The 25,702-nt window shown below is 42.2% G+C and overlaps 1 protein-coding gene across 1 annotated transcript in view; it reads left to right on the top strand.

Annotated features, from left to right (window-relative positions):
• ephb2b (eph receptor B2b) overlaps positions 1 to 25,702 on the top strand; it is a 123,804-nt gene that overhangs the window by 24,153 nt on the left and 73,949 nt on the right. Inside the window, exon 2 of the mRNA XM_071920993.2 lies at positions 23,894 to 23,973. Coding sequence (XP_071777094.1) covers positions 23,894 to 23,973 — 80 coding nt within the window. The remainder of the gene's footprint in view (positions 1 to 23,893; positions 23,974 to 25,702) is intronic.

The following is a 25,702-nucleotide window of genomic DNA, read 5'->3' as shown; positions in this document are numbered from 1 at the left end:
TATTTGCATCAAGGCTAACTCCCGGCACCTTCAAATACAGCATACTTCCCAGCACTAAACTAACAGGATGAGAATGAAAAACCTTTTCTCTTCCTCTCTGTATATTTCCACAAATTTGTGACAATGCGTCTTCTTTCTTTTTTTACAGTAAGTGCTTGGCTTTATAGAAAAAGAAGTGGGTAGTAATGAATTAAATCAAGAACTATACATGTTGGAGAGGACAGACGTACTACTTTTGAATTGACAGGAAGTGACTCAATTGATGCTGAATTATGTTTGTGTTGCGTGTGATGTGTTTTGTTCAAGAGGCTTCATTCTTTGCTCTGTGAAGGGATTTGCCCCACTGCTCAAGAATGTCCTATTGTTATTGACAGGAATGCTCATTCTGAATGTGTATCATGGTGTATTGGAAAGAAAAAATAAAACCATATTTTAATGGGCAGCTGCCATATTTGTGGCTTACATCAAGTCAAACTTAAGTTTTAGACCATGTAAGAGATGAAAATAGTAGTTTTTCAGCTCTTCTTAGTTTTTGGTGAATGTAAGGCTTGAGTTTGAAAAGGAAGCGGGGTCCAGGCCGCTGTCTATAGACTGTGCTTGGGAGCTCATTTGCCTAATCTTGGGAACTAGAGTGGAAGCTGTGTATAATGAGGACTGAGGCTTGTCTGGGACGGGGCTGTCGGGTTGGGGTTGGGGGGAGGCGCCTCTGAAAGACATGAAGGTATTAATCGGACAAAAGGGGCAACCGAAAAGTTTGAACAGAGGGAGAACGCCTGTGGAATGGTCAAGCATTTTTGCATTTTGACTGCCTTTGTGCAACTGCAAATCAAAAGACAGGGTGAGAGAGTGAGAGAAGCACAGAATGCAGTGATGTTTTCAAGTTTTCCGGAGGCTCTCTCCTCTTGAAAATGTTTGTCCGCTGTGGAACAGCAGGGACAGTCTGTGACGTTACCAGCGCATACGACGTGCATATTTTCATCAGGGGTGAATCCCCCAGAGCACATTTCTGCTTAGTTGAACGTAAAAAAGAAGCAGTTCAATCTCTGGTAATGACAGAGGTTTCGGTTTCTGTTTCCAGCTCTATCACAAGCTTTTCAGACGTTAAAACAATCATTACAGTTATTTTTTTTATTACTGCATCAGAACATGGCAGTGCTGTCTCAAATTTCTCTTCACATGCAATAATTAGATTAGAACTCAGACAAAAGAAATGATCTGAAAGGTTTAATTCCCAAAATGTTTTATTTCCACTTAGGAAAGTATAGTTACCTAATGTTCAGTGGTCAGTATTTCAAAACTACAGATCATCACACCTCTAAAATGTCTGAATGTTAAACATAACTTAAAACACAAATAAGTCTCCATAGTGAGCTTTATTTTCATGTTAACAGTCTTGTAAGAGGAGCCTCTCAAGCATGGATTTCTCATTTTCAAATGAAACTGTTTATAACATTTTTGTTCAGGTGTAACTTTTTTCAAAGCAATTATGCATTTTCCCTGATGTGCACCAGTCACACAACGCTTCTTCTGCATCGTGCTGCAGCTATTTTCCATTATTTATGCAATAGGCTATTTGCCCATGTGTACATCTGTTAGTGTATAATTAAACATCATTTCCCACTTAGGCATGTCTCAAGGGCCATAACACTCCTCATTGTGTGTGTGTGTGTGCAAATAGCCCCCCCCACAAACATTCACACAAACACACAAATGCACATTCACCCATGCACTGACACATGGCCGGTACTATCTACACCAAGACCACTGTCAACCTAATTTTGTAATGATACGGGCATTATCCAGTGTAATCTAGCAGTAAATTAATTACAACCCACAATCCCTCATTCCCCTCTGCACTCCCTCAGGAGACGACCACAGTTGCACTTCCACTCGCCAGTCTGTCTGCCGATGACAACAATGAACAGGAGAAATAGCCGGCATGTTTAGATGTCTCAGCTCCAAACCTCATGGCTAAGACTACAGTACCTGTCAATATACTCACCATTCAATATCATACTTATATGATATTAGATATACCAAAGTATTACTGCGTAAATGTTGTTTTTGCTCCACTCAGTTTGAAAAGAACTTGCTTTCAGAAATGGCCTAGATATTGTGTTTCCAGGTTATGTGATATCAACGTCCACAAAAAATACAAAATGAAAGAGTCAAAAGAAAAAAGATCTTGGAACCATCTAACCTTGGCAAGGGAAAACCTGATCAAATATTCAGTTTGCCTTTTGTTTGCATAAAATCTGAATATGCCAAAGGTGTGAATGCATTACTGTGTTCTGTCCTACTGCCAAGGTCAGCGAATGTTTCAAAGTACAACTTTCTGGAAATTAATTTGCCCTCATAAATAACGATTAATGGCAGGCAAGTTTGACTTTGGCTGTAATTAGTCCTGAATGATGCCCTCAGAAAACGTTGAGACTGTTGTTTAAACATGCCATTGAAGTTCTTATTAAAGCTTTTGGGCTAAAGTGGGCTTTTAATTGGTGTAAATGTAATCATTGGTTTATATATTCATCAGAAATGCTGACGGGGTTTGAGAGAATGAGACCCAACATTGCCCTTCACGAGTAACAGCCGTGTATTAATCTTTTGAAAAACGAATCTTCTCTATCCTTTAGCGCATAGAAAGGGAGGAAAGTCTCTCACACTCCCCTCCCTTCCCTCAACACTGACCAAAATGAGAGAAATTGTGTGCTGTAATGATTTTCTTAACGCAGCTGCAGTCCATTGGTAATGGCTACCTACATGCAGCAGCCTGACGGAGAGCCCTCCTCTGAGTAATCCGAGATTAAAATGTATATACACCCATTATCAAGAAAGAGGGAGAGAATAGGCCAGGCACCCTGAGCACTGAGTACACACACGCAGTCACACACACACACATGGGCACAAGGTCACAGCAATGGGCTGGCAGAATGTGCTCAACGTATGCAGGCACACACCCCAGCAGAGAGAATACACAGGGAAATTAATGCGCACACACACTCTCACAGAGATAAGCTGTGGCAGCACGTCGTCAGGGGAATTTGGCCATCCATATCATCAAAAAAAAAGAAGGCCCCATGAAAATTTAAGCCCCTCTAGAGCTGAGGTTTATAGACTGTGGAATTATATTTGTAATTTCTGATATTTATTTGAGTCGTTTTCAAGGAAAGCAATCCCAAAAAATAAATGTTTCTTAAACTTTTACATGCATGTGAGGAACTGCAAAGGTATTGCAAAACAAAGATAACACAAGGAGAGCTTTTTGCCACCCACATGGCGTTTTCCCTTTGGAGAGCTGCATGCTTTGCACACAAAAGCTTGCTGACAGTCTGGCAAAAAGGATCTCCAGAAATAATTGACACAGGGAGCAGTGTCAGACAGGCAGAGGCTGACAGTAAAACTTGAAAAGTTTACCCTGGATATCACATTGTTAGTCAGGAACACGTTTTGAGAGAAGTACACTGATGTCTGCGCTTTCAGTTTCCCTCTTGATGTGAAGTTTTGCATGTCAGACTAGTCAGTAGTTGCAGGTGGAAACTTTTGCAAGGGGGTCATTAAGGTGATGAGGTGTTAGTTCTGTGAAATGTTCTCCACAAGGAACGACGTTGTTTCCTGTTGTGGGCTGAGGAAAGCCTTTGTCCTCTTCAGCGCTGTCTTTAAAAATAAAAAAAGCAAAGTGAGATATAATTAAACAAGCAATGCCAGATGTAACTTAGACTGCTTTTCCAGAAGAGTTCATCGGAAATTATAAAACATGCAATCTTTCTTGTCAGGCTGACAATGTAACAAGAGAGCCGATGTTTTGAAATCGACGTATTCTGAAGTGGCACATAGTTGTCCGGACGCGGCCCCCAGTGTTCTGCCGAGCCTGTACAGTTCCAGACACATTTTTACAGATGTGGTTAATTGCGTGCTGCTTTGGACAATTAGTAAATGAGTCTGACAGTAACCTCCATGCATTAATCACAGTAAATTACACAGAGGAAGGCACAGCACAGAGGTTCAATTAACCTTTTAGCCCTCGTCTGAATGTGGCGGATGGGGCTGGTTATTCAGCGAAGGCCCTAACACCCGCTCAGGTCACCGGGGAGAGAGAGGCACCCGGTGCCAGAGCAGACGTGTCAGAGACCCAGGGTCCCTCCCTCCTCTCCCTCCTCTCCCTCCTCTCCCTCCCAGCACTGTCCTCGCCCGGCCCAGTCCAACCCTCGGGAATCACTGAGCTGTCTGGAAATCAAGGCGACCTTTGTGTCTTGCATTTTTCTCGCAGCTGTGGTGGCATTTTTTTCCGAAGGAGTCGTGCCAGAATCCCCCTATTTATTTTGTTTAATTTAGATGATGGGTGAAGCTGACCTTGTGATAACCACCAACACAACCCAGCAACTCTCAGGAGAAATCAGGGGCTGGTCTTGGGGACTAAAGTCTATCTGGACTGCTCTGTGATATCTTTAGCTTGTTGTGATTGACAATATGAAAGATTTTGTTCTGAGATACACCGGACCTAACCAGCCAAACCAAGCCAAAAGACAGTAAAAGTTCCTAATTATTCCATGGCTTCTAAAATGCGATAAAAGCATCCGTTTAAGTGCTTCATTCATTAAGCACATATGATCAGAGACATGGGCTTGCTACCAGAAGGTCAGAATATCAGGTTTGGATCCCTGATATTCTGGGTGGGGGGAGAGTGAATGGGTGACATCTGTTCTTAACAACTATCACCTAAGTTCCCTGGAGCAAGGCACTAAACCCCCAACTGCTCCACTTGACCTTCTCAGTGGCCAATAGTAGAAGACTGGTCAGCTCTCAGGTTCGAGTGTGTATAAACGTGGAAGCTTGATAAAAAAAGAAGATGACCATACGCACATCCCATGAATTTTTTATCAGGTGCTGGAGTGAACTACTGTATTAAAGAAAGAGAAGTTTAGCAGTGTGCGGCGTTCTCACTTCCCTTCCCCACCAGCTACTCTCCCAGCCGATGGCTTTAAATCAGAATGTGTTCCTAGTCCACGTGCTTGGTTAACATTTACCTTTAATAACCCACATTACAAGGGTTTTATGCGACCTGGCCTGAATGCTGTACTCTATACCTCAGTATACTGTTCTATCATAGCTTTCTCGCACTTTGTCACAGAAGGAATGCAGCTGCCTGGGTGACAGACCAGAGATGTAACAGGAGGATATCAAATTAGCACTTAGTATTCCTACACTCCCATTCTGCATTTTTACATGTAGTGCTTTTAGTCGTTGTTGGATTTACAACCTGCCCCGAGCAAATTGAGAACTGTTGAGTAAAAAGAGAGGGAGAGAGAAAGACTTTCCTCCCTTTCCATGCTATGAGAAACAGACAGATAGACAAATGAAGAGACAGAGGAAGCATACAGACAGATAAATGGGGAGAAAATACTCCGCTCTCCATTGCTGTTGAGTCAGTTCCCAGAGACAAGCTGGCACAATGCTGCCTCTGTCCTGCCTCATCCAGTCCAGTTTGTGCTTCTGGGTTGATGCTGATGTTTCAGGATTGATTTGTCTGCGTTCAGCAGTGAGGCACCCTGCACAAACAATGAAACAGGCATGCGGCCCTAACACGCTGCCCTCTTGTTTCTGACTGCCCAATGCCCCTGTGAGAACCAGCGGTCACATGACCCGGCGAGTCATGCAATGACCCCCCAACCACCCACCCCACCCCTGCACCCCTGGGCCCTCTGTTCTCACACACACACACACACACACACTCAACCACTCTCAGCACCAATATACACACACGTGCAAGTCTCCACAGACGCACACACAAGTAAACACATATACACACAAACACACACACACACACACCAACATGTACTCGTACTGACACAGTATACACCCATACACACACATTTGCACACTCTTCCTGTAACTCCTAATGCACGCATGCATGCACGGCCACCCACATGCACAACAGGCACGACATACAATAAAACACACCCTCAGACTCACAAATGCCCACAAGAACACGATTCTTTGTCATCTGTATAGGGGCCTTTTCCTCTGGGGGAGGAGCACTATTCAAGGTCTAAACATGATTTTAGCCTTTAAATCTCCGTCCCAAACATTAAAGGGCCTCACACACACACACACACACACACACACACACACACACACACACACACACACACACACATCAAGCCTTACTTCCCGTCTTTTATCCTCTACTCCCCTTCTTTCTACCACACTGCAAAAAAAAAAAAATCTCCATCTTAACTAGTCAAGTAATCTATTATTGAGTCCTAATATGAATATTAATTCCTTATTTTTCCTAGAACAATTGAAAACATCTGCCAAAGGGGGTGAGATCATTTCCACCACAGTTTCCAGTGCAAATCAGAATGCTTCAAAACTTTGCTTGAATAAAGAGACGTTATATTGGAACAAGTAGAGTGGTCTGCTTTATTTCAAGTTGTTGTCACTTGAGTTGACAAAATAGAAACGAACTCTGGAAACAGATTTATCCCACACCATTGGCAGAGTTTTTAAAAAAATAGTATAATATTTTTAAAAGGCTTGTTAAGATGGGCGTTTTTGGCAGTGTGGTGGAGAGAGATTTTAAGAATCAATACTTGATTGAATGAATTGTTAAAGCTGCACTAGGCGACTTTGCAGGTTGGTGGGCCCCAAAAATTAGAATTTGAGTACTTCAATACCCAGATATCATGTAACATGACGTCAGTAAAGTGCACACAGCATGTTCATGCTTAGCAGCCTGGCCGGGCTGTGATCGCTTTTATCGAAGGGTAACAAAATAACGAGAGAGGCAAAAGGTCTGAAGTTGGTGAATTCAGCTTGCTTACTGCCGTTTATATTCTGCTCATATTATATTCCGTTTTACATTCCAGTTTTGATTCATTACTTCCTTTGGCGGTAAAAGTGTTCGTACCCGACACCAGATTTTAATTTGGGAAAATAAGGCAAATCTACGGCGTCTCAATTAGGGGGGGATGTTCTCTATTGCAGCCCCATTTTGTGATTTAGACTGATGAGATGGTTTTATTTTTACATATAACTCTTGCCTAGTGCAGCTTAAAAATGGCCATTTTTTGTAGTGCAGCACTAGCAGCCACCCCCCACTACTCTTGTTGCCGCTCGGCTGGAATTCCTCGCGGATCACTGCCCGCGCCCTCTTTATTCCCATTCTGCGGCTCCTCCGACACCTGGCCGTTGCCCCCCTCTGCCCCCCTCCTCAGCCCCCTCTGCCCTTTCCCTGCTCCCCCCTCTAGCCCCTCATTAATCGGTCCTGATATTGATGGGAGGTGAATGCTGGCAAATGACTGCCTGTGAAGACCCCTCGACTCCCCCTCCTCTCGCCCGGCCTGCATCCACATACGGGCCTGATTTGCATGCCAATCGACACATTGGCCTGAGCCGTTCCCAGGGCCGCGGCCCGCTCACCACGCCTGTGAATCAGCTCCTCTGTGTGTCTGCTGGCTCAAACCTTCTCTCTCTCTCTCTCTCTCTCCCTCTCTCTCTCTATCTCTATCTATATAGCCTATCTATCTATCTACTATCTACTGTCCCTCTCCCTCACTTCTTTCTCTCTTTTTCTTCCTCTCGGTCTTCACTTCCTCAGGTCTACACTCTTTTCTTATTGGTTTTCAAGACTGTCCTAGCAACATTGCTGTTTAAATGTTCGCTTTTGTGCCTGTCTTCAGTGTTACTCTTTGCCACCTGTTGATGCCTTTCTATTAGGAGGCTTTGTCAGGTCCCCCTAAGAAAAGTTGTCGAAGTGAAAAGAGAAAGACCCTCTTAAGGACCACAGGAGCACACACACACGCACACACGACACACACACTCACACGCACAAACACAAATACACACACACCAAAAAAAGGGATAATTTATTTTTCAAATGGCGATAGCTCATTTTCAAACAAAATTCTTGATATCTCAATTCAAGAGCTGTATAGTGTCTCCATAGACTTAACATTGAACTTGGCCCCAAAAATAAAATAATAATACCTTTCTTCCTTAATATAAAGCTACTGAATACATCTTATCAGTACTGGCTTCTTTCATTCTTGAATATGAAGTGTTTGTAATCAAATTCAAACACAAAAGCTGATTCAAATCTTGACTCCTACTACTTTAAAATACCCTGGAAGCTTTGTAACAAGGAAATGGTATTCAGCCATGGATATATCAGCCTAACATGCGCACACAGGCACACACAGGCACACACACACATAGCATATTGAACTGGATGTAGGCATTGACAGCCTCTAAATATCTCTGTACTTTGAAAAGGCTTTGGAAACAGCCTTCAGCACGCTCCACTCCACAAATGTAACAGTGCTGTACTTGTGTGGCATTGCCCGATTTTCTGCAGATTCCCTTTTTGTGTGTTTAAACTATCAAGGTTATGGCAAGGGATAGGCTTTGCAGAAATCCCCTCTCATATGGGGCCTAATGTGTGGTTATATCCTAAGAACAAGATTATATTTGAGTGAAGCTGTTGTGGAGTAACATTATTGGTTAAACAGATGGAGTAAGTTGCTTTCAGAAAGGATTTGGAGACGGTGAGCAAGAGCAAAACATGATGTTCAGATGAGGTTCAACAAATTGCCTACGCTCCGGGGTAAGAATAAAGCCGGTGTTGGGGAATTATTTGTTTATACCTGCAGAAGGAGATATGATTTTAGAGTTAACACCGGAGCCAAAGCTAAACCAGGTGGAACAACACTGGATTTAGCTGTTGCAATGCAATCCAGATGGTAATGTCTAGATAGGAAATCAAACTTTTCTACGGTGTTACAGGGCCTTGGATACCTGGACGGTGAGACAACACTGCGACTATGTAGCTAAACAGGTTTTTCTCCTCTCTGATCACGGGCTTCGTCTCTGAATCTCCCCTCGCTCCTATAGGACAAAGTTATCTTGGCCAGAGGAGAATGGAGTCCACACATCCCATTCTGTTGATGACATGCTGCCCATCACAACTCGGCACCCCGCTGACCAGTTACCATAGAAACAAGCAGTTTGCTCTGGTATGTTAACGGGGCTTCTACGGTCTCAGGCCTGACTTTGAGCTGTGCCAGTCAGCCTGAGGCCTGGGCAAATCACTCAAACAGACAAACATTCCCCCGCTCTCCCCTCTCCTGGCCGCCGCTATCTGCCACTATTACTGTTGAGACGTCTTTGTCCTGGGCTCACCTGTCAGAGGCAGCCCTTGGTGCTGAAATACGCCACTTGCCTTTTCCCTGTAGGAATGGGACCGTAAAGTCACTCACAGACAGGGGTTTGTGGTCCTTTTTACGGCCGCCCGCTCAAAAGCAATCTGTCTTTGATCTGTGTCACGAGTAAACACGGTGATAGGAGGTAAACCCAAGGTCGTACCAACGCTAAAAACACTTATGCGTTTTAGCCGTTCTGGAGATAAGGGAAACAAAGTGCTCTGTCAGGCTAAGTGACTGTAATGGCTACAAAACAAACAGATGGAGGGCTTGCTGCTTTAAAGAGAAGAACGACTTTGCATTCCAGAGAGAACAACAGGAACCACAAAGCATCTCTGGACTTAACTTGAGCCAGACACTCTCTGTTTACTTCGCAGGTTGTAGAACAAACATTTATCTGAGTTTAGAGGCCAAAGGCTAAGTCTGGCCTACACCTCCCTGTTCCCGACATAATGCCAGATGACAGAGGGACTAAGGCAACATGTGCCTGTTTCTGCACAGGAACCTTTACAACATCTGGTGTGACTACAGTACTTGTTTGCCATCACTGTGTGTGTGTGTGTGTGTGTGTGTGTGTGTGTGTGTGTGATTGTGTGTGTGAGAGAGCGAGAAAAAGAGCGGGAGAGAGGGTGTGTATTTCTGCATATCGGTGTGTGTTTCAGCATGGCGGTGTATGAAAGTTTATCTTGCAAACAACAAGCTATTATCCTTGTAACCGTATCATGTTGGAGGCTCGCAGAAAGCAGGCAGATCAAAAAAGGGCCAAACAACTTGCAAAATCCTGTCTCTGCAGAGAATTCAAATAAAATATTTAAAATCTGTCTGTGTGTATGTGTGTGTGTGCTTGTTTGTGTGTGATAGTTTGCAAACAAAGGATTTTATCTTTCCTTTATTTTTGGAAAATTACTGACATAGGAGACAATGTCTACACACATGTATACACATGTCAAATGTGCAGCCTTGTGCTTGTCTTTATGTGGTAAATGAATAGTTTTATAATGTTATAGAGGATCTTTAGGCTGGCAGGAGCTGGAACATCTGAACCTCTGCTGTGATGGAGCCACAGCCGGTGAGTCAGGTTTCGATTGCAAGGCCAAACAGAACTAGCCAGGACTTATTCAATTCTCATTGTTCATCTCACTCACTTTCTACCGAAAACGCATCACTGTTTATTTTTCCATCTTGGCCTGATGGTTAGAGATACTCTTGTGTCTTGTCCCGTAACTAGACAGTCACAGGTTGGACTTCTACCGAAATGTTCTTGAGCAAGATGTTGAACCTCCCACCTACCCCTGTCTGACTCCTCTGTATGTGTGTGTGTCTCTGTATGTGTGTGCTCTGAATTCCAAAATACCCTTGCTAACAGAATGCTACTTATCCAGAATCCAAAATGCTGAATAATAATCCATCAAGAAGAAGAAAAAAGTACTCAAGGTTTATCAAAATCTTATACATGAATCCGCCTGTACAGGTGTTATAATTTTGTTAAACAATTACTTCAGTTAGGTGAATTATTCTAATATAAAGTGTATCAGTGTATTTGTCACTTTTACTAAACGGTAGAGAGATCTCATTTTGATATACAAGTCTTCAAATAATGCTTTTGATTCCCATGAAAGAAAACATTTGAATTTTGTCCTGGCAATGTGGGCATGCTGTGGAAAAATGTACTGTTGTGCACTATAGGTGTACTGAAGAGTAAGCCCCAGCTTTGAGATGAAGGGTACACACTGTGCACTCTTACTCTCCGAGGACAGACATGGGTCATGGAAATGAGTCTGGTGGTTATTTCCTCACATAAACACAGTCTGCAGAAGGGAGTGCTCTCCCTTCTGGCTTAAATCTCCTCCATCTTCTCTCTTTCTTTCCCTCTCTCCCTCTCTCTGTTTCCTTTTCTGTCTTATACTCATTCACAGCTGACCACCATGAAACCATTAGCCTGTGCTTCACTGGTATCCAATGTCTCCACTCTATGTTAGTTTTACTAACAGAGGGTCTTAAAGGTGCCTTAATGGTACACAATTTTCATTGTGCCGTACAGTCAGTGATTAAGAGGATGTTGATTGCAGGGGCTTTAGGCGTTCCTGTACTGGGAGTGATATTTGGGTTAGTCCAAGGCCTGTTGTGGCTTTGTGTCTGTGTGATTGGATGGAGTAATGGTCCCAGCAGTGCAGCAGGCAGCCAGGCGGGCAGGCACATGGCCGAGGGACTGCCTTCCACTGCCTCCCAGTCTCTGCTTTATAGACCTCCAGGGGGTCGTGACCCACCATAACTCTTCCACAGCCAGAGAGAGAGAGCAGCTAGCTCATAGGCCTGGAATCCTGGAAGAGGGTGCCTTGCCTCCTATGTCCCGTCTCTCTCTTTTGTGATATGTGTGGTCCCCCATCAGGGAAAGCGGGGTGGGGAGGGGATGGTGGAAACGGTCACGGCTGTTAGGAGGTACACTCGCCTCCTCCTCGGGTCAGGGAGTATACAGGACGAGGGTTGGATATGGGGCGTCTCGCAGATGTAATATGGTAATGTTAAGGGGGGAGGCAGGGAGGAAAGGAGAATACGAGTTGGGAGCGGGGATGGGATGAAGAGCGAGGAAGGAGAGAGGAGCATGGGGAAGAGGAAGGTAGAAAGGAAGGAAGAAAGAATAGATGCGTAGGAGGCGGGTGGGAGAAAGAAGGGAAGGAGAGATAAGTTAGGGAGACATGAGGCCAGACGTGTCTGTGGTGTACTACTAACTAAGTGGAGAATTAATCATGACTCCTACTTTACCATTCATACATGAGAGCAGGCATTGCAACACGGACGTAAAGACAACCCATTAGTGCACTCCTACACCTAGCCTCCCACTCTTCAGACGATAATACTGTATCATCCATATCAACCGCTATTTTATTGCAGGTTGCTCAGCCACATGCAGCATCTTTACTTTTCCACACTTACCTCATCGCTTTTTAATGCTTAATACATAATTTAAGTGCTCTTGTCTTAAGTATTAATGCTCTCCCTAACACCGAGCAACGGAGAAGTGAGAAAATATGTAGGCTAAGTACACCCAGGCATTGATTGGGGGGAGCTGGGGGATGGGGGGTGGGTGCGGTATCGGTGCAGACAGAGGAACAGCTCTGATCTGATGACTTTCTTGGCAGACAGGCGGCATCGACTGGCAGCGGATCAACTCCCCTAGTTTGACCCTGTGACGCTCTCACACATCAATGACGCTGTTCAAATTCCTCTGCATGCCACGTAGGCAGGAAACACTGTACCTGGAAATAGAATAGAAAGGATTTCATTATGTTTCATCTAAAAGAAAGGCAGATACGGTTGTAAAACACACAGTACCTTCCAAAATAACACAGAGCAAATGACTAATTTGGATGATTGGGTGGTCACATTTTTAACCCATACTGCATTTTGTTTTGTTTGTTCATTGTCAGGTGTCTTTTGGTGGAAGTATCACCAGTTAAATTCAAATGTAATAGAATGCATTCCCTTTTTTTATTTTTAATATTTTTTTTATTTTTTGTGGATGCTCATGTGATGAAACTGATGATGAAACCCGACAAAAGATGAGCACAGCTGTTGCCAATACTATACACATATGGGATTATAAACAACAGGGTTAATGGACTCCTTTTGATCTTTCCTCTGTAACCAACACCGATGTTGTGGTGTGTTGCCTATGATTGAGAGAGAGTTAACAGTAGCCTATTTTATTTTATTGTGTACGATTTCGACATAATCAATACATTTGCATAAAGATTTTTTTGTTTCTTGGAGGCCTTTTGTAAAATTAGAGGTTAGCATCCATGACTAATTTCCTCAGTTTTGTGATTATTTTCAATTGTGTTCTTTTTCATTATATTATATTATATTACATTATATTATATTATATTATATTATATTATATTATATTATATTATTCAGGCTTTCTATATTCATTCGTGAGAAAACAGCTCTGTGACTGAGGCTATTATTACCGTGTATCAATAGCCTACCTCTGAAAAAACTGAAAACATCTGAGTAAAATCAGTTTGGTTCCATGTAACAGCATATGTGCAGCTCCTCTCTGTCATGCATTTTATAATGCATGCACGATATGCTGGTCTGCCACTGCATAGATGTGTTTGTGAATGTGTGAATGGTTATCTGTGCGTGTGTGTGTGTGTGTGTGTGTGTGTGTGTGTGTGTTTGTGTGTGTAGGGAGCAAGGTCTGTCCTTCAACCAGCAACCATTGGAGTAAATGGTTGCTGGCGAAACGGCTCTGAATTCAGATTGACTTGTGTTATTAAATGGCAGACAACGATAATAATGTCTTTTTGCTTTCCATGTGTTCATATGTTCATTCATCAATTACCAAATGGGAAAGACTAGAGAAACCTGAGTGCTATTGAATCTAAATTAAAGATGGCTTTGGGTTTCCAGACTGCATGGGTGTAGTTTCCATTACAGCGTGATTTCCTGGATACCGCTATGTTCGGCATGTCATTTCTTCCCAAGTACATTGAGGGATCCTTGTTTGCATCCTTGATTGCCTGTAATGATGAACGGCCCGAGACGAACAAACACTGGTTTGCTCAGAGAGGAGCAACTACTCATTTATTTAGATTTCGTGAAACATTTACAGCTTCAGATGAGTCACATTTATCATTAAACACAAGGAAGTCTAAGGACCTCTTTACTCTCTCCTCTAGCACTTGACCCAGAAACCAGATCTTAGGGAAAAAAAATGAAAGCAAGTCATGTAAGATGGCTTTTGAGACATATTTGTTTGTTGTATTTATGATGACAAGCAAGGCTACTTTGTCAAATGCATGCTGCAGCACTTTTCAGTTGTCATTTACAGCAGCAGGGTGTTGGCAAATCTTTGAAAAGTCTTAAAACGTTGTAAATAGAGTCACTGAAATTCAAGCCCTTCAAAGGTCTTAAATACAGAGAATACAAGAATACAATGTGGTTGAATGTCTTAAATACAGGGATCTAGAAAATGTTGTGTTTTCTCAGTGCGCTGCTTTTCTAGTAAGAAATCAATCCGGTCATGCTGACCTATATTTTGTATTATTTGGTTTTTGTTTGGATCTCTACTAGACTGACGCCTCATTCCAGGAAGGCTAGTTCTATGTAGTTGTTTTTTTCCACATATATTTTATTGGGTAATTTGTCTTATATCATGTACTAATATGCATCTAAAGAGTCTGAAAAGTCAGCTGTCTTCAGTTTTCCTGAGGTGATACCTTGGCATCTGGATTAGTGTATTATTTTTCTTCACCAGGCATTTGTGACGTAGTGATAAAAAAGTTTGAGTGAGCATTTGTACTTAACTGTAGTTATCATTCCTCATCAAAATCAATTTATAGAGCTAGTACATTTCAACAAGTAATCCTGAAGGACAGATGTAGAAAGAAATTCCCCCAATATTTCACAAGTGCTTGGTTGAAAAATCAATCAATGAATGATGCATCTTGGTGAAGGTCAGAGCTAGTGTGTGTTTAACTCAATATATTTCAGTTTCTGCTAGCCTGCCTGCCAATGTATAGCCTATTTGTTTGTGTATGTACAGTATGTGTGTGCTTGAATGTGTGCATGTGTATACACGTGCACACATATGTTGGTGTGTGTGTTATTTTTGGCCAAAGTCAATCTCTATGGCTTTTGAATTTTGATATCAAGAGTTTTGTTCTGAAATGAGATATCCACCATTTGAAAAAAGTGACCCATTTTCTTACAAAATAAGGAAGGTTAGTGGTTAATTTAAATCTTTAATTGGATGCATTAGATTTTAGAGATACTGAATAATTAATTGAAGGTAATGTTCCTCTGTATCTCGCTCATAATCACCATAATATCAGGAAAGTGGAAACCGCTATCTCACACATTTCCATTTCATGAATATTCCAGGTCAAGCAGACAGCTGTGGGACATGGCAGGGTGCTGTAAAACAACGTTTAGTTTCTGACAGGTAGGAAGCGTTCCATCTGGACGTCTCTCCATTAGGGTCCAGCCAACACAGTGGTCCGCTGATACTGTCGGGTCATATCGGCCTCCACTGATATCTCTATGAGCAGTAGCTCCACCGATAATGCATCAATAAAATGAGCACAAAAAAACTTCACATTCACATTTCACTCTTCACCAGACCCTAAAGAAAGACTGAAATAAAGAGAAAAAAACAAAAACAAATCCCAGACTTCTAATCCCAGAATCTGTGTATTTGGTGAATTAAGGTCAATAATTTAGTGTATAGGTGCTAGGTTATAATATTTATGAATTGTCTTGGGTAATACCATAAATCACAATTGACAGATACACTGGATATGGTTAATTTTCTTTTAAGACCCAAAATTCATGTATATGTCAGGCCCTACTGTCCATTCCAGTAGGCTATACACAGCCTTGTCCTTTACATTTACATTTTAGGCGTTTTATTGATGCTCTTATCCAGAGCCTCACTTACAATGAGTGAGCAAGTAGGGCTTCACTGTCTTGCTAAAGGCGACATGGATGTTGACGGACATATCGTCTGTTGTTGGGATCAAATCTCTGCGCTCTCGGTTACGGGACGGAGACTCTAACCGCTATGCAACGCTGCCATGAAGCAGCAGCCGCAGGTCAACCATATCACCAAGCTTTAAATGATAAGGATCTGGCCCCAACCTGGGCCTCTGCACAGGAATTTACAACTGGTTTTAAAAGGACCTTTAAGAGGATGTAGAATAGGCCATAAACCAGATTTGTTTGTCAGACTTTAATGACTTATCTTGGCACTCAGTGGTTGATGTAACAGGATTTAGTATGGCCAGATATAAAATAGAGGGTGAATCCTTTTATCAGCCAAACAAGGACAGGGCGTCATAATAAAAAGAGGTACCCATCCCACACACTCACACATACACACACAAAAATGCACACACACACATATACACACACACTTTGAATTAGGGCATAGAAAGACTGCAGGGCCTCACCTATCAGTCTGAAGTGTATTATTCTCATCAACATTTGTTTTTCTTTTTTGTATCAAGTCTTCTTCACCTCTCACCCACCTCCTCACTTAACCTGCACTTTCTCAGAGCTGCCAATCAAAAACGGCGTATTCCCTAGATCACCGGAGACATTATCTTATATAGCACAAATTAAGAAGGGAAATGGGTCCCTTTGCTCCTTCACTTCCAGTTCGGTATTTTTAGGCTTGGGGGAACACCTTGTCGTCTGGACCAGTACAAGCGTTTCACGGCGTATCGTACAGGGCCTCTAGCTCAGTTATTACCTGATCTCTCCTAAGGATGGAGAGAGAGAGAGAGAGAGAGAGAGAGAGAGAGAGAGAGAGAGAAAAATTGAGCAAGAGAAAACGAGTCTTTCATGTAAAGCCAGGGACCACACATCCGTGAAATAAATTATTTCTTCATGTTCTTGCATGGTCTGTGTACATTTTTTAATCATCCACTTTTAACGAATGGCTTGTAGGCAAGGCGTGGGAGGATTATTTCCATCAAGTCAATTAGTAATACTGTCTGAGAAGCTGTCACAAAGTGATTTGTGCATCCCTGCCTAACTTTGCTGCAGGTATTTCAACCACAATAGTAGGTGAACATCACAGTGCTCATAGCTAAATTGACTGGATGGATGGGTGTCATTTGTATGCCCTCCTTTTTGAATCATATGCATGTTCTCTTCAGCTGCTTCTTATAAAATTGTGGGACCCATTTTTACAGAATTTTCCACTGCAGAATTTAAAATGTACTGATCTATTAAACTGGTCTCAGTGGGTGCTCAGGGAATTGGGAAATATGGAAAGCATACATATATAAATCCTCTAGCCTGTGTTATTAGCCAGGTTTCTTTCACACAGCAGTATGATTGCCCAGGTGACCGTTCCCTCTCTCAATTTACTGGTTAGATTGATGTCTATCCGTTCACTGTGGAACACTCCAGCACCATGAAATATGGTGTCACTCAGAACTAACTACATTTTAATGGCCAGTGAAACTGTGCGCTAATGATACACCTACAGGTGCAGCTAATAGCAATAACACATCTTCTTGATGCATGGAAAGAAAAGCTATACTTTTAAATGATTGGCATGACCACAGGGGTGTTGTAATCCTAGGTGAGATAGGACAGTGACAGTTTCTGAAAAATAGGCTAAAGCTGTTCTGTTGGAAAAGCATCTTTCTGTTAGCTTCTGGGTTAATTTGTCCTATATATATATATATATACAGTATATTTTACAAAGCCATTCATTATTATTTTATTTAGTGCAGTACGTTTCCCTCTGATCTAAAAAAAAAAAGATAAGGGTAATCTCTAGTGTTTGGTGTCTTTGTATACAGTGCAAATTATAGACTGCTTATTTTACCCTTCATCCATGTTATTTGAGTTACTGACATGTAGCATAACATCTCACAGGTCAGTAAGAATAGTACCTTAATGGGAGGTTTCATTGACTCTGCCGTTGAACAGTCAACAGTCAACACTCAACAGTTATACATGAACAAAGACAATGGTGGGTGACGGTGGCAAGCGTATTTGTGTCTCTGGTTATTTTGTGCTTTTGGTTTTGTAAAAAACAAACTCCTGTGGACAATACAGGAGTTTGGATCGTATTGCATTGTTTCACCTCATATATTGTAAATGGTATATCATATGATTGTGTCATCCTCCTTCATCAGTGAAAAAAATAAAAGAGAGCCCTCAGACAGGCAGGTGAAGTTCGTTAGTGTTGGATGACCTGACATAGTTTTTCAGTCGTATGTCAAGGAGTAGTTTTTGCTTTCTTTAGGCCTACTTTTTGTTTTTGGCCATTGCTCCTTGGCCTTGCTGACAAGTTTAGTTACACTGAATGATAACGCCGCTCGGCTGTGTATGGATTTCTGTAGTACATCCTGCTGGGGGCCCCTGGGAACACCATGCTGTATCATTCTGTCAACAGTTAGTGCTCGGAGGTGCTCTACTTTCTGTGTGTGTGGGGTAGCATATTTCACAGGGCACTGTCCGCTGCCAAAATCAACTACCCAACTTCCCCTCTCATCTCATCTCTCCCTGCCTTGGAAAACACACCGCTCATCGGCCTCGGCTGTGCCTCAAAGTTCAGCTCCACCTCATCATCATCCCAACTCCAAACTTGCCTTTTCAGAACCCAACAATAACCTCCCGTCCACATAAATTTCCCTGATAGAGTGATGTCTCACCAATGACACACAGTAAAGTGCACCGGATACCCAGGGCTGCGTGCCAAGCTGCCTTTGACTCTTGAAAAAAGAGAAAAAAGCCATGCTTCTGGGGTTTGGGCCGGTGCCACCTCATCCACAAAGCCCCTGTTTCATTGTAAATGTGGGATTAAGAATTCATTTACCACACAGGGATATGCTGTTATGTGGCGTTGGTGGCAGCTCCACCTTAATGGGCCCAGCTCGTGCTGACAGATAAGTTGAGCTATGTTGCTCTGGACTAGAGGCTCCATCCACTTCTTCCCTCTAAATGAAACAGACTGTTATTCTTTCCAACATGCCATACAGTAGCCCTGTCCGTCATTACAGCTATGAATCATGTCTCTGCACTTGCACTGGCTCCCTCAGGGGTATATCATTGCTTTGCCCCTTAATCTGGGCAGATTTCCTTGCTGGGTCCAGTATAGTGTTCTGTTTTTAGCACAGTGAACAGCTTGCTCATGTTACTCTGCAACTGCACTGCATACTGTAATCCTCCCACATTTCCCATCAAACGCTAAGATTCCAGGTGTATGGCGAAATGGAAGTTAAATGAACATGTGCACCCAAGTGGTGGTTAAATTGAGCTTTATACACAACATGGATTTTAGCGAGAAAAAAGTGCCCTGTAACGTGGCATTATCACAGCAATGGAAAGCACCATAAGTGGTTTATGTTGATGTTAAATTCAGTGTTGAGGGATTTGTTCCATAGAGAGCCGAAGCTACAATTCCGCTGGTGAGGAAGATAAAAAGAAGTCATGCCTGCGAGCTGCTACATGCTGTGTTTTGGAGGTCAATTTCTTCTTCAGAATACCCTCATTAAACTGTAGGCCTTAAGTATAGTTTATTACAAGATTGTTTTATTCTCTTTTATTCTGGCTAGAACTGCCAAATTCATTTATATGCAATGCTGTTCCTCAATAGTGATGCAAAAAGATGCAAAGCAATTTGTCTAATTTCATGCTTCACACTGAGAAAAAGAGAGCAGAGGAGACATATCTCAAGTCCTACATTTAACACTATTATACCTACTGTATCAGCATGTGCCAGCATGTATGTGCTTGTGCTAGAAAGACAAGAGATGTGCATCTGTTTGGAAAGCTGCACTTGTTGCATTCCTTGCCTGGGGGAGAGGGATATGAGTTGGAGGATATGGTTCCACTGAGAGATTACTCATGCCAGTTGAGAAAGCTCCCATCCATCACTCAGACTCCAGGATTCTGTCAAACCCCACTAACTAATTGGACATCCATCTTTCAAACCTGATCTCCATGCCCTTAGGACAAAGCATGAATGGTCACTCACCATTCTAAACCAGCTATAAATGTTGAATATTCACTGAGAGGTAGGAAAGCAGAAAACAGGAATACCATGCCCGTGAGCACAGTACCTTTTGCAGAGAAGATGAATACATGAATACATTGTACACACATATTGAGGCATTTGAAGTGCAGCATGAACTGCACTGCTATTTAATAATTCTGAATCACAATGGCTTGCAGAGAAGTTTTTCTCTCACCCAGCCATACATTTTTAATAGATTTTGTATGCATTTGTGTGCATAAAAAAAATCTTTTTGTTTAAAAATCTGTATGCGATCTGAAATTTCTTTTCTTGTGAACCCGTGAACAGCTCTCTCCTCTCTAACCTTCATTTAAAATGCTGTTGCTTTCTTTAGAAAGCTGAGATGCAGCATTGACCCCTCTCAGAGAAGAGGAGTGTTGTTGTAGTACCGCTGCCCCCCTCCCTCTCCCCCCCGTCTGTCACTTCAGACAGGCCTCTCACTGGAGAGCTCTCTCTCAGATCAGCACTAAACTCCCTCCTTAGTCTCAGGAAGTGTTGGAGGAAGCACTCTCAGCCCAGTAAGCGTTTCTAAGACTCCCAGGTCTCATTGCATATTCATGGCCCCCTCAATGCAGGAGGGTATCAAGTTTAAAAAAAAAAAAAAATCCACCCATCCAAGTTCAAGCTTTTATTTGTCTCAACTTAAATTATTTATTGTTACATTTTTCCTTTTGCTTGTAATTTTTTAGCAAATATATTCATTAAACTTTGCACAAAAATGTATTTATATTTAAAAAAGTAAACATTGTTTGAGCTCACATCTTTCCTCATGTAGAGTGTGAAATATTGCTGCTGCCCTTCGACCCCCAGCCTAGAGGCCCATTTTGACATCAGCTCCATACTTAGTACGAACAGAACTCTTTCCTGCATCACTACCATACTGTTCTACATAACCTGCATTAAGCCTGCACAATTAATCAAAATAAAACAGACAAAGAAGAAAGAAATAATGAAATCACAACCCTGACTACTGCAATTTTGAAGTTGAGAGGCCGTAATTTGTCATCAGATGTAAAGGCATTCCAGATGGCCTCCTGAACAAAAGCATTGTGGCGTTGTGCAAAATCCTTAAACTACAAACTGAGATTCACATCATCAAACATCCCTCTTTTCATTGATCCTGAGCAAATTGCAAACACTACAATTTTTTTAATTCATTTTTTTCTGTCAAAAAGTAAATTATGTAGAAAAAGTGATGTTCAGATGTATCAAGATTCATATCGTACTTGCAATATACACATTTTTTTGTCCCTAAAGCCCCTCTCAACCCTGCACCTCGTTACTCACAAGAGTACGTGCTAACCTACCAACCCATAGGTGTGGGTCCGATGCTTGTACGCTCAAACTGCTCCTCGGAGGAAACTGCTGCCAGTCCCACAAGTGGCAAAATTGAAATGGTTATGTAGCAAACGAGCGCGCACGAGCGAAAACGATAATAAACGATTCCTGCGGTCAGATTCGGACGAGCACCTCTGCTCTCTCTCCACCTCCTGATTAATGGTCAGCGTGTCCGCTGAGCAGCCGCGCTCTGCCACTGCTGGGGGCTCCGGCTGAGGGCCAGGCAGTGGATGACAGTGGTGAGGTATGTGCTGCTCTGCACCACGGGAGGTAATGAATTGGTGTGGCTGCCAGGACTGAAGTGTAGACAGCAGGAGGAAGAAAGGTGATCAGTCTTCCAGGGTGAGGTACTACTTGTCCGGCATGTGGGCCACTGATAGCAGGAGAGAGACAGAGCATGGGAGACAGGGAGGGAGGGAGAGGGAGGGTCTGTGATACTAGGAAGGAGACAGTATGAGAGAAGGAAGAGAGGGGGGGAAGAAGGGAAGATACTGTCAAAGAGAGTGAGCAAGAGAGAAAGGAGCAAAGAGAGGAAGAGGATGGAGAGAAAGAGATAGAGAAAGGAGGTGAGGAGAAATAGAGGGGATGGGCAGCAACAGACAGAAAGAGGGAAAGAGAGAAAGGGGGATGGAGGAAAGGGGGGAGTCGCCCAGTCTGTGTTAACATTCCTGGGGAAAATTCACTCCCTGTTCTCCACCACACACACCCCTAAACCGCCACCAAGAGGGTTCATTATTCTCACTTTACTTCTCCGCTAATTATCGTTATCATTACGGGGGATAATTACCATTTCACTGCCTAACACCCATGTAGGCTGCTCAGCTCAGAGTCACACACAAGGTTATCAATAGCTGCACAAATGCAGTCTCATCTGCCTAATTATACGATTTGGGCTTTGTGATAACTGAATAGGATGTGGAATCTACTATTATGCCTTGCGCGTGCTGGTGAGACGCTGAGATTCAGTAGAAGGCCCTGAAATAAACCGATGCATGTGGAGCCTGTTAATTAAAAGCTATGGCTTTCTCTGGAATATAAATCAGAGGAAATCCAGGGTTTTGAAACAACTGGAAGTCTCTAAAATATTCTGCATGCTGGTACAGAACTGGGTATGCAATGAAAGTTGAACTAAATCCTGTGAGGAATAGCTTCGGTGCTTCCACCATTGGATTCCTCTACTCATTACCCGTAATGCATTTCACAGAGAACTTTTACATGTTATATATGAATTCATGGGCTTCTTTGAAAAGAGGAATATTGTATTATTTTAATTTAATTTATTTCCTGGGATCTCTTTAAGACCAAAAGTTCTGTTTTTTTCAAAGAACCCACAGCACTAACAATTAATTAATTTCACAAAATTAATGAAGATCTACATCAGAGTCCAACTGTCGACCAGACCTGTAGTGCAGTCACCGGCTGAGACTTACAGAGAGCTTAGTAGCCGTGTTTGTCAAGGAGCCATCTAAATCCCTCTCTGGCACTTCGGAGTTGCAGCTGACGCTTCGAACCTGATGAATGTTCTCTCCATCTGCTGCAGCTCAACACTGGAGTACAAGACTGGAGCAGGCCTAATCAGCAGGAGAAATTCATTAGACCTGCCCTCTGCTACAGAGAGAGGGACAGAGGCTGAGAGAGAGAGAGAGAGAGGGAAAGAGAGATGGAAAGAGAGAGAGGGAGGCAGAGAAAGAGGGCAAGAAAAAGAGAGAGAGAAGGCGAGGGCATGAATGGCCGTGTGAGTGTGTGATGGACAGCCCGGCCCGGCTAGTGGAATGTCATTTGCTCGCCTCATGACAAACAGGAGACACATTCTCTTTGACCCCAATTACTAGAGGTGTTCTTTTCCACCAGTTAATCCATGGCATGTAGGGTGGCCCCTCTTCTATACCCTGGAGATTTGCTTTTCCAGCTTGCCGTTTGCCCCACAAAGTCACACGGCTGACTGCATGTATCTGCTGAGTGGGATATATCTGACCTGTTATGAAGTAGCTGGGGTGAATGTGTGGTAGCACTGACCCAGGTTGTTGGCCTCGACTGATTTACGGTCAAACCGGCGATCTGTATCTTAACACGTGGATTGACTCAATATGTGCCTCCGTAGTTTTCTCTGTGTGTGATTCCTGTGCATATGCATGCAATTGGCTGGCATAGGTGTGGCCTGTATCTGATGTGAAATAATTACAAGGAGATCATAGATGCAAATAGTCTCTATATATAAGGTTTGTTGATTTGAGTCAGCAATATAAACCAGGTTTTAATGAATGGATGCATTGTTGAATATTTAATGAATGAATGAATGCAAATCAATTATCAAGTGAACGAATAAAGGAAATTTCTCATAGGTGATCTCAAATATCTGCTTTGTGACATTAAAGCTTTGTGTCAAAGCCTGAAGTCATGATTTGGTTTTACTGTTTTTTTTGTCCTCTTTTATATCTTTATATCTCATATTTGACTTTTTTATTCTTATTGTTTGTGTTATTTTATACTGTTTTAGTGCTGTATTTTGTACTTGTTTTGTGAAGCACTTTGTAACACTGTTAAGAAAGGTGCTATACAAATAAAGTTTATTATTATTAAATCAAACTGTTAACTGTTGTGTATATTGCTACTCACACATTTTTTAAATTGTTAAAAACCCATTGTACAATTTAAAAAAATATGCAGGCATCATAGAGAAAATAAGCATTCTTCATTCTTGAAAAAACTACTTTTATAGTACTTGTGTGGTTTTCGTCCAACAACAGTGACATTTTCATAAATGGATTTCTCAGGATAATATCTGACCACCGTCTCTCTTTTCCCTCCTCCGCAGAGACGCTCATGGACTCCACCACAGCCACAGCGGAGCTGGGCTGGACAGTCTACCCCGTGTCCGGGTCTAGTGACAACAGCGTAAGTGGCATGGCCTACTTACATTATGCTCTGCTCCTCATAATGAATGTTTTATTACATTATTGCTCTATTATTCAACTAATAATCTAATTGAAGATAATTTTATGACATTTTCAATGTTGACAAAGTTTAAATGTGTGGTGCCCCTCCCTTTTGCTAGGTTTAAAAGCGTGGCTAATGTGCAAATTGGCCCAGTCGCCCATGGTAGATTTATTTCTCGTGGGTGCCTGTGTTTTGGTTTCTCACTTTAAGGTCAGAGATCAATTAATGAGTCCTTTGCTTCCCAGAGTGAGCCAAATCTTTGCCAAAAAAAGGAAAAGAAAATCCAACTGCAAAGCCTGACATAAGTATCCTAAATTTAACAATGTGAGAGTTTTGGCTAAAAAAAACTGTACAGTAGTAGACATTTGAAATAAGTAGCCTATACTTTGTAGTTATTGTTGAGTGCAGTTTATGAAGTGTTTCTAGATATTCATTACTTTTACTTTTACAGATACCCACATAGTTCTGTAGAGACCAAGGTTTTTTTTGTTTGAATACGGTATTCACTAGCTCCATGCTTGGTTGGATGTTCCCTCCATTAATCCCAGTTTTATACATTCTGACCTGATCTGAACCCTTTGGCCCATGGCAAACATTTACAGTATGAAAGTAATTCTGAACAATCATAGACTTATAGCTAAATACTTGTGTTCATGTGCCAGGCATGAAGCTATGTGTTATATGGGCTCCGATGGTGTTTGATGCACATTATTTCCACATGGTGTGCCAGGGCATTGGTTCCCTCTCGCCACATGCAAGCCAGGCCCACTTCAAGCCAGCCAAAACCAGAGTCTCAGTCTCCTTCACTTCTTTCCCCACCACAAGATTCAGACTTCTTAGAATGGGTCCAAAAGAGAGAAAAAATGTTGTAGACTTATTTGCTGGTGCATTTCAAAAAACCACTCCCGATTTTATTCAATTATTTATGCTTCTGTGGTTTGTATTCAAGCTGGTTTGAGTTATACTCTATCATGTTGTGTCTTTATGCACAAAAAAGAGAGAAAAATGGAAGTATAGAGAGTTGGCCTTCAACAGTGCCATGATACAACTTCAAAGTTGCTCAGCAATAATTTAGTACAACTTCATCTCTCCCAACCTGAGGGCATGCTGTCTCCTCCCTGCTAATTCCTACAATCAATACCAAAGCACGAAGACGCCCGGCTTCCTCCTCTCTCCCCAGCTCTGGATTCAATCTAAACAGAAAGAGTTTCACCCCCCCACCCCCCCCCCTAACAATGCTGGGTATCTTACAGACAGCTTACATCACATCTTCCTTTCATCTTTACAAAATGTTAGACTTAGCAAAACAATCACACAAGTCGTATTTAATTATTGGTATGAATAATAAGGGAAAATGTCAGACTGAAAAAATCAAAACACTCCAAAAAAAGGTCACTGATGCAAACTGTGTTTTGCTGGGTGAAATTCCCCAGTCTGGGCAGAGCAGGGTGAAATTAGTACATCAAAGGCTAGAATACCTCATCTAAGAGCCATCTCTATTTCCATGTGTTAGACAGCCTGATACTGGGGTTGTTCTCTCTTCCAAATCAAATATCTTCACGTTCAGTTTTACTTGTAGGCTTACCTATGTGGAACTTTTTTTTTTCTACTTTAGATTACATGTCATTCCATGCCTCTTTTTGAAAGCCTCCTCATGCAGATATGGTATATCCCTCTCTTGGAGTGC

The sequence above is a fragment of the Centroberyx gerrardi genome, chromosome 5, assembly GCF_048128805.1.
Source record: "Centroberyx gerrardi isolate f3 chromosome 5, fCenGer3.hap1.cur.20231027, whole genome shotgun sequence".
NCBI lineage: Eukaryota > Metazoa > Chordata > Actinopteri > Beryciformes > Berycidae > Centroberyx > Centroberyx gerrardi.
Note: the sequence above shows the minus strand (reverse complement) of the source record. Positions and strands in the feature narration are given on the sequence as shown.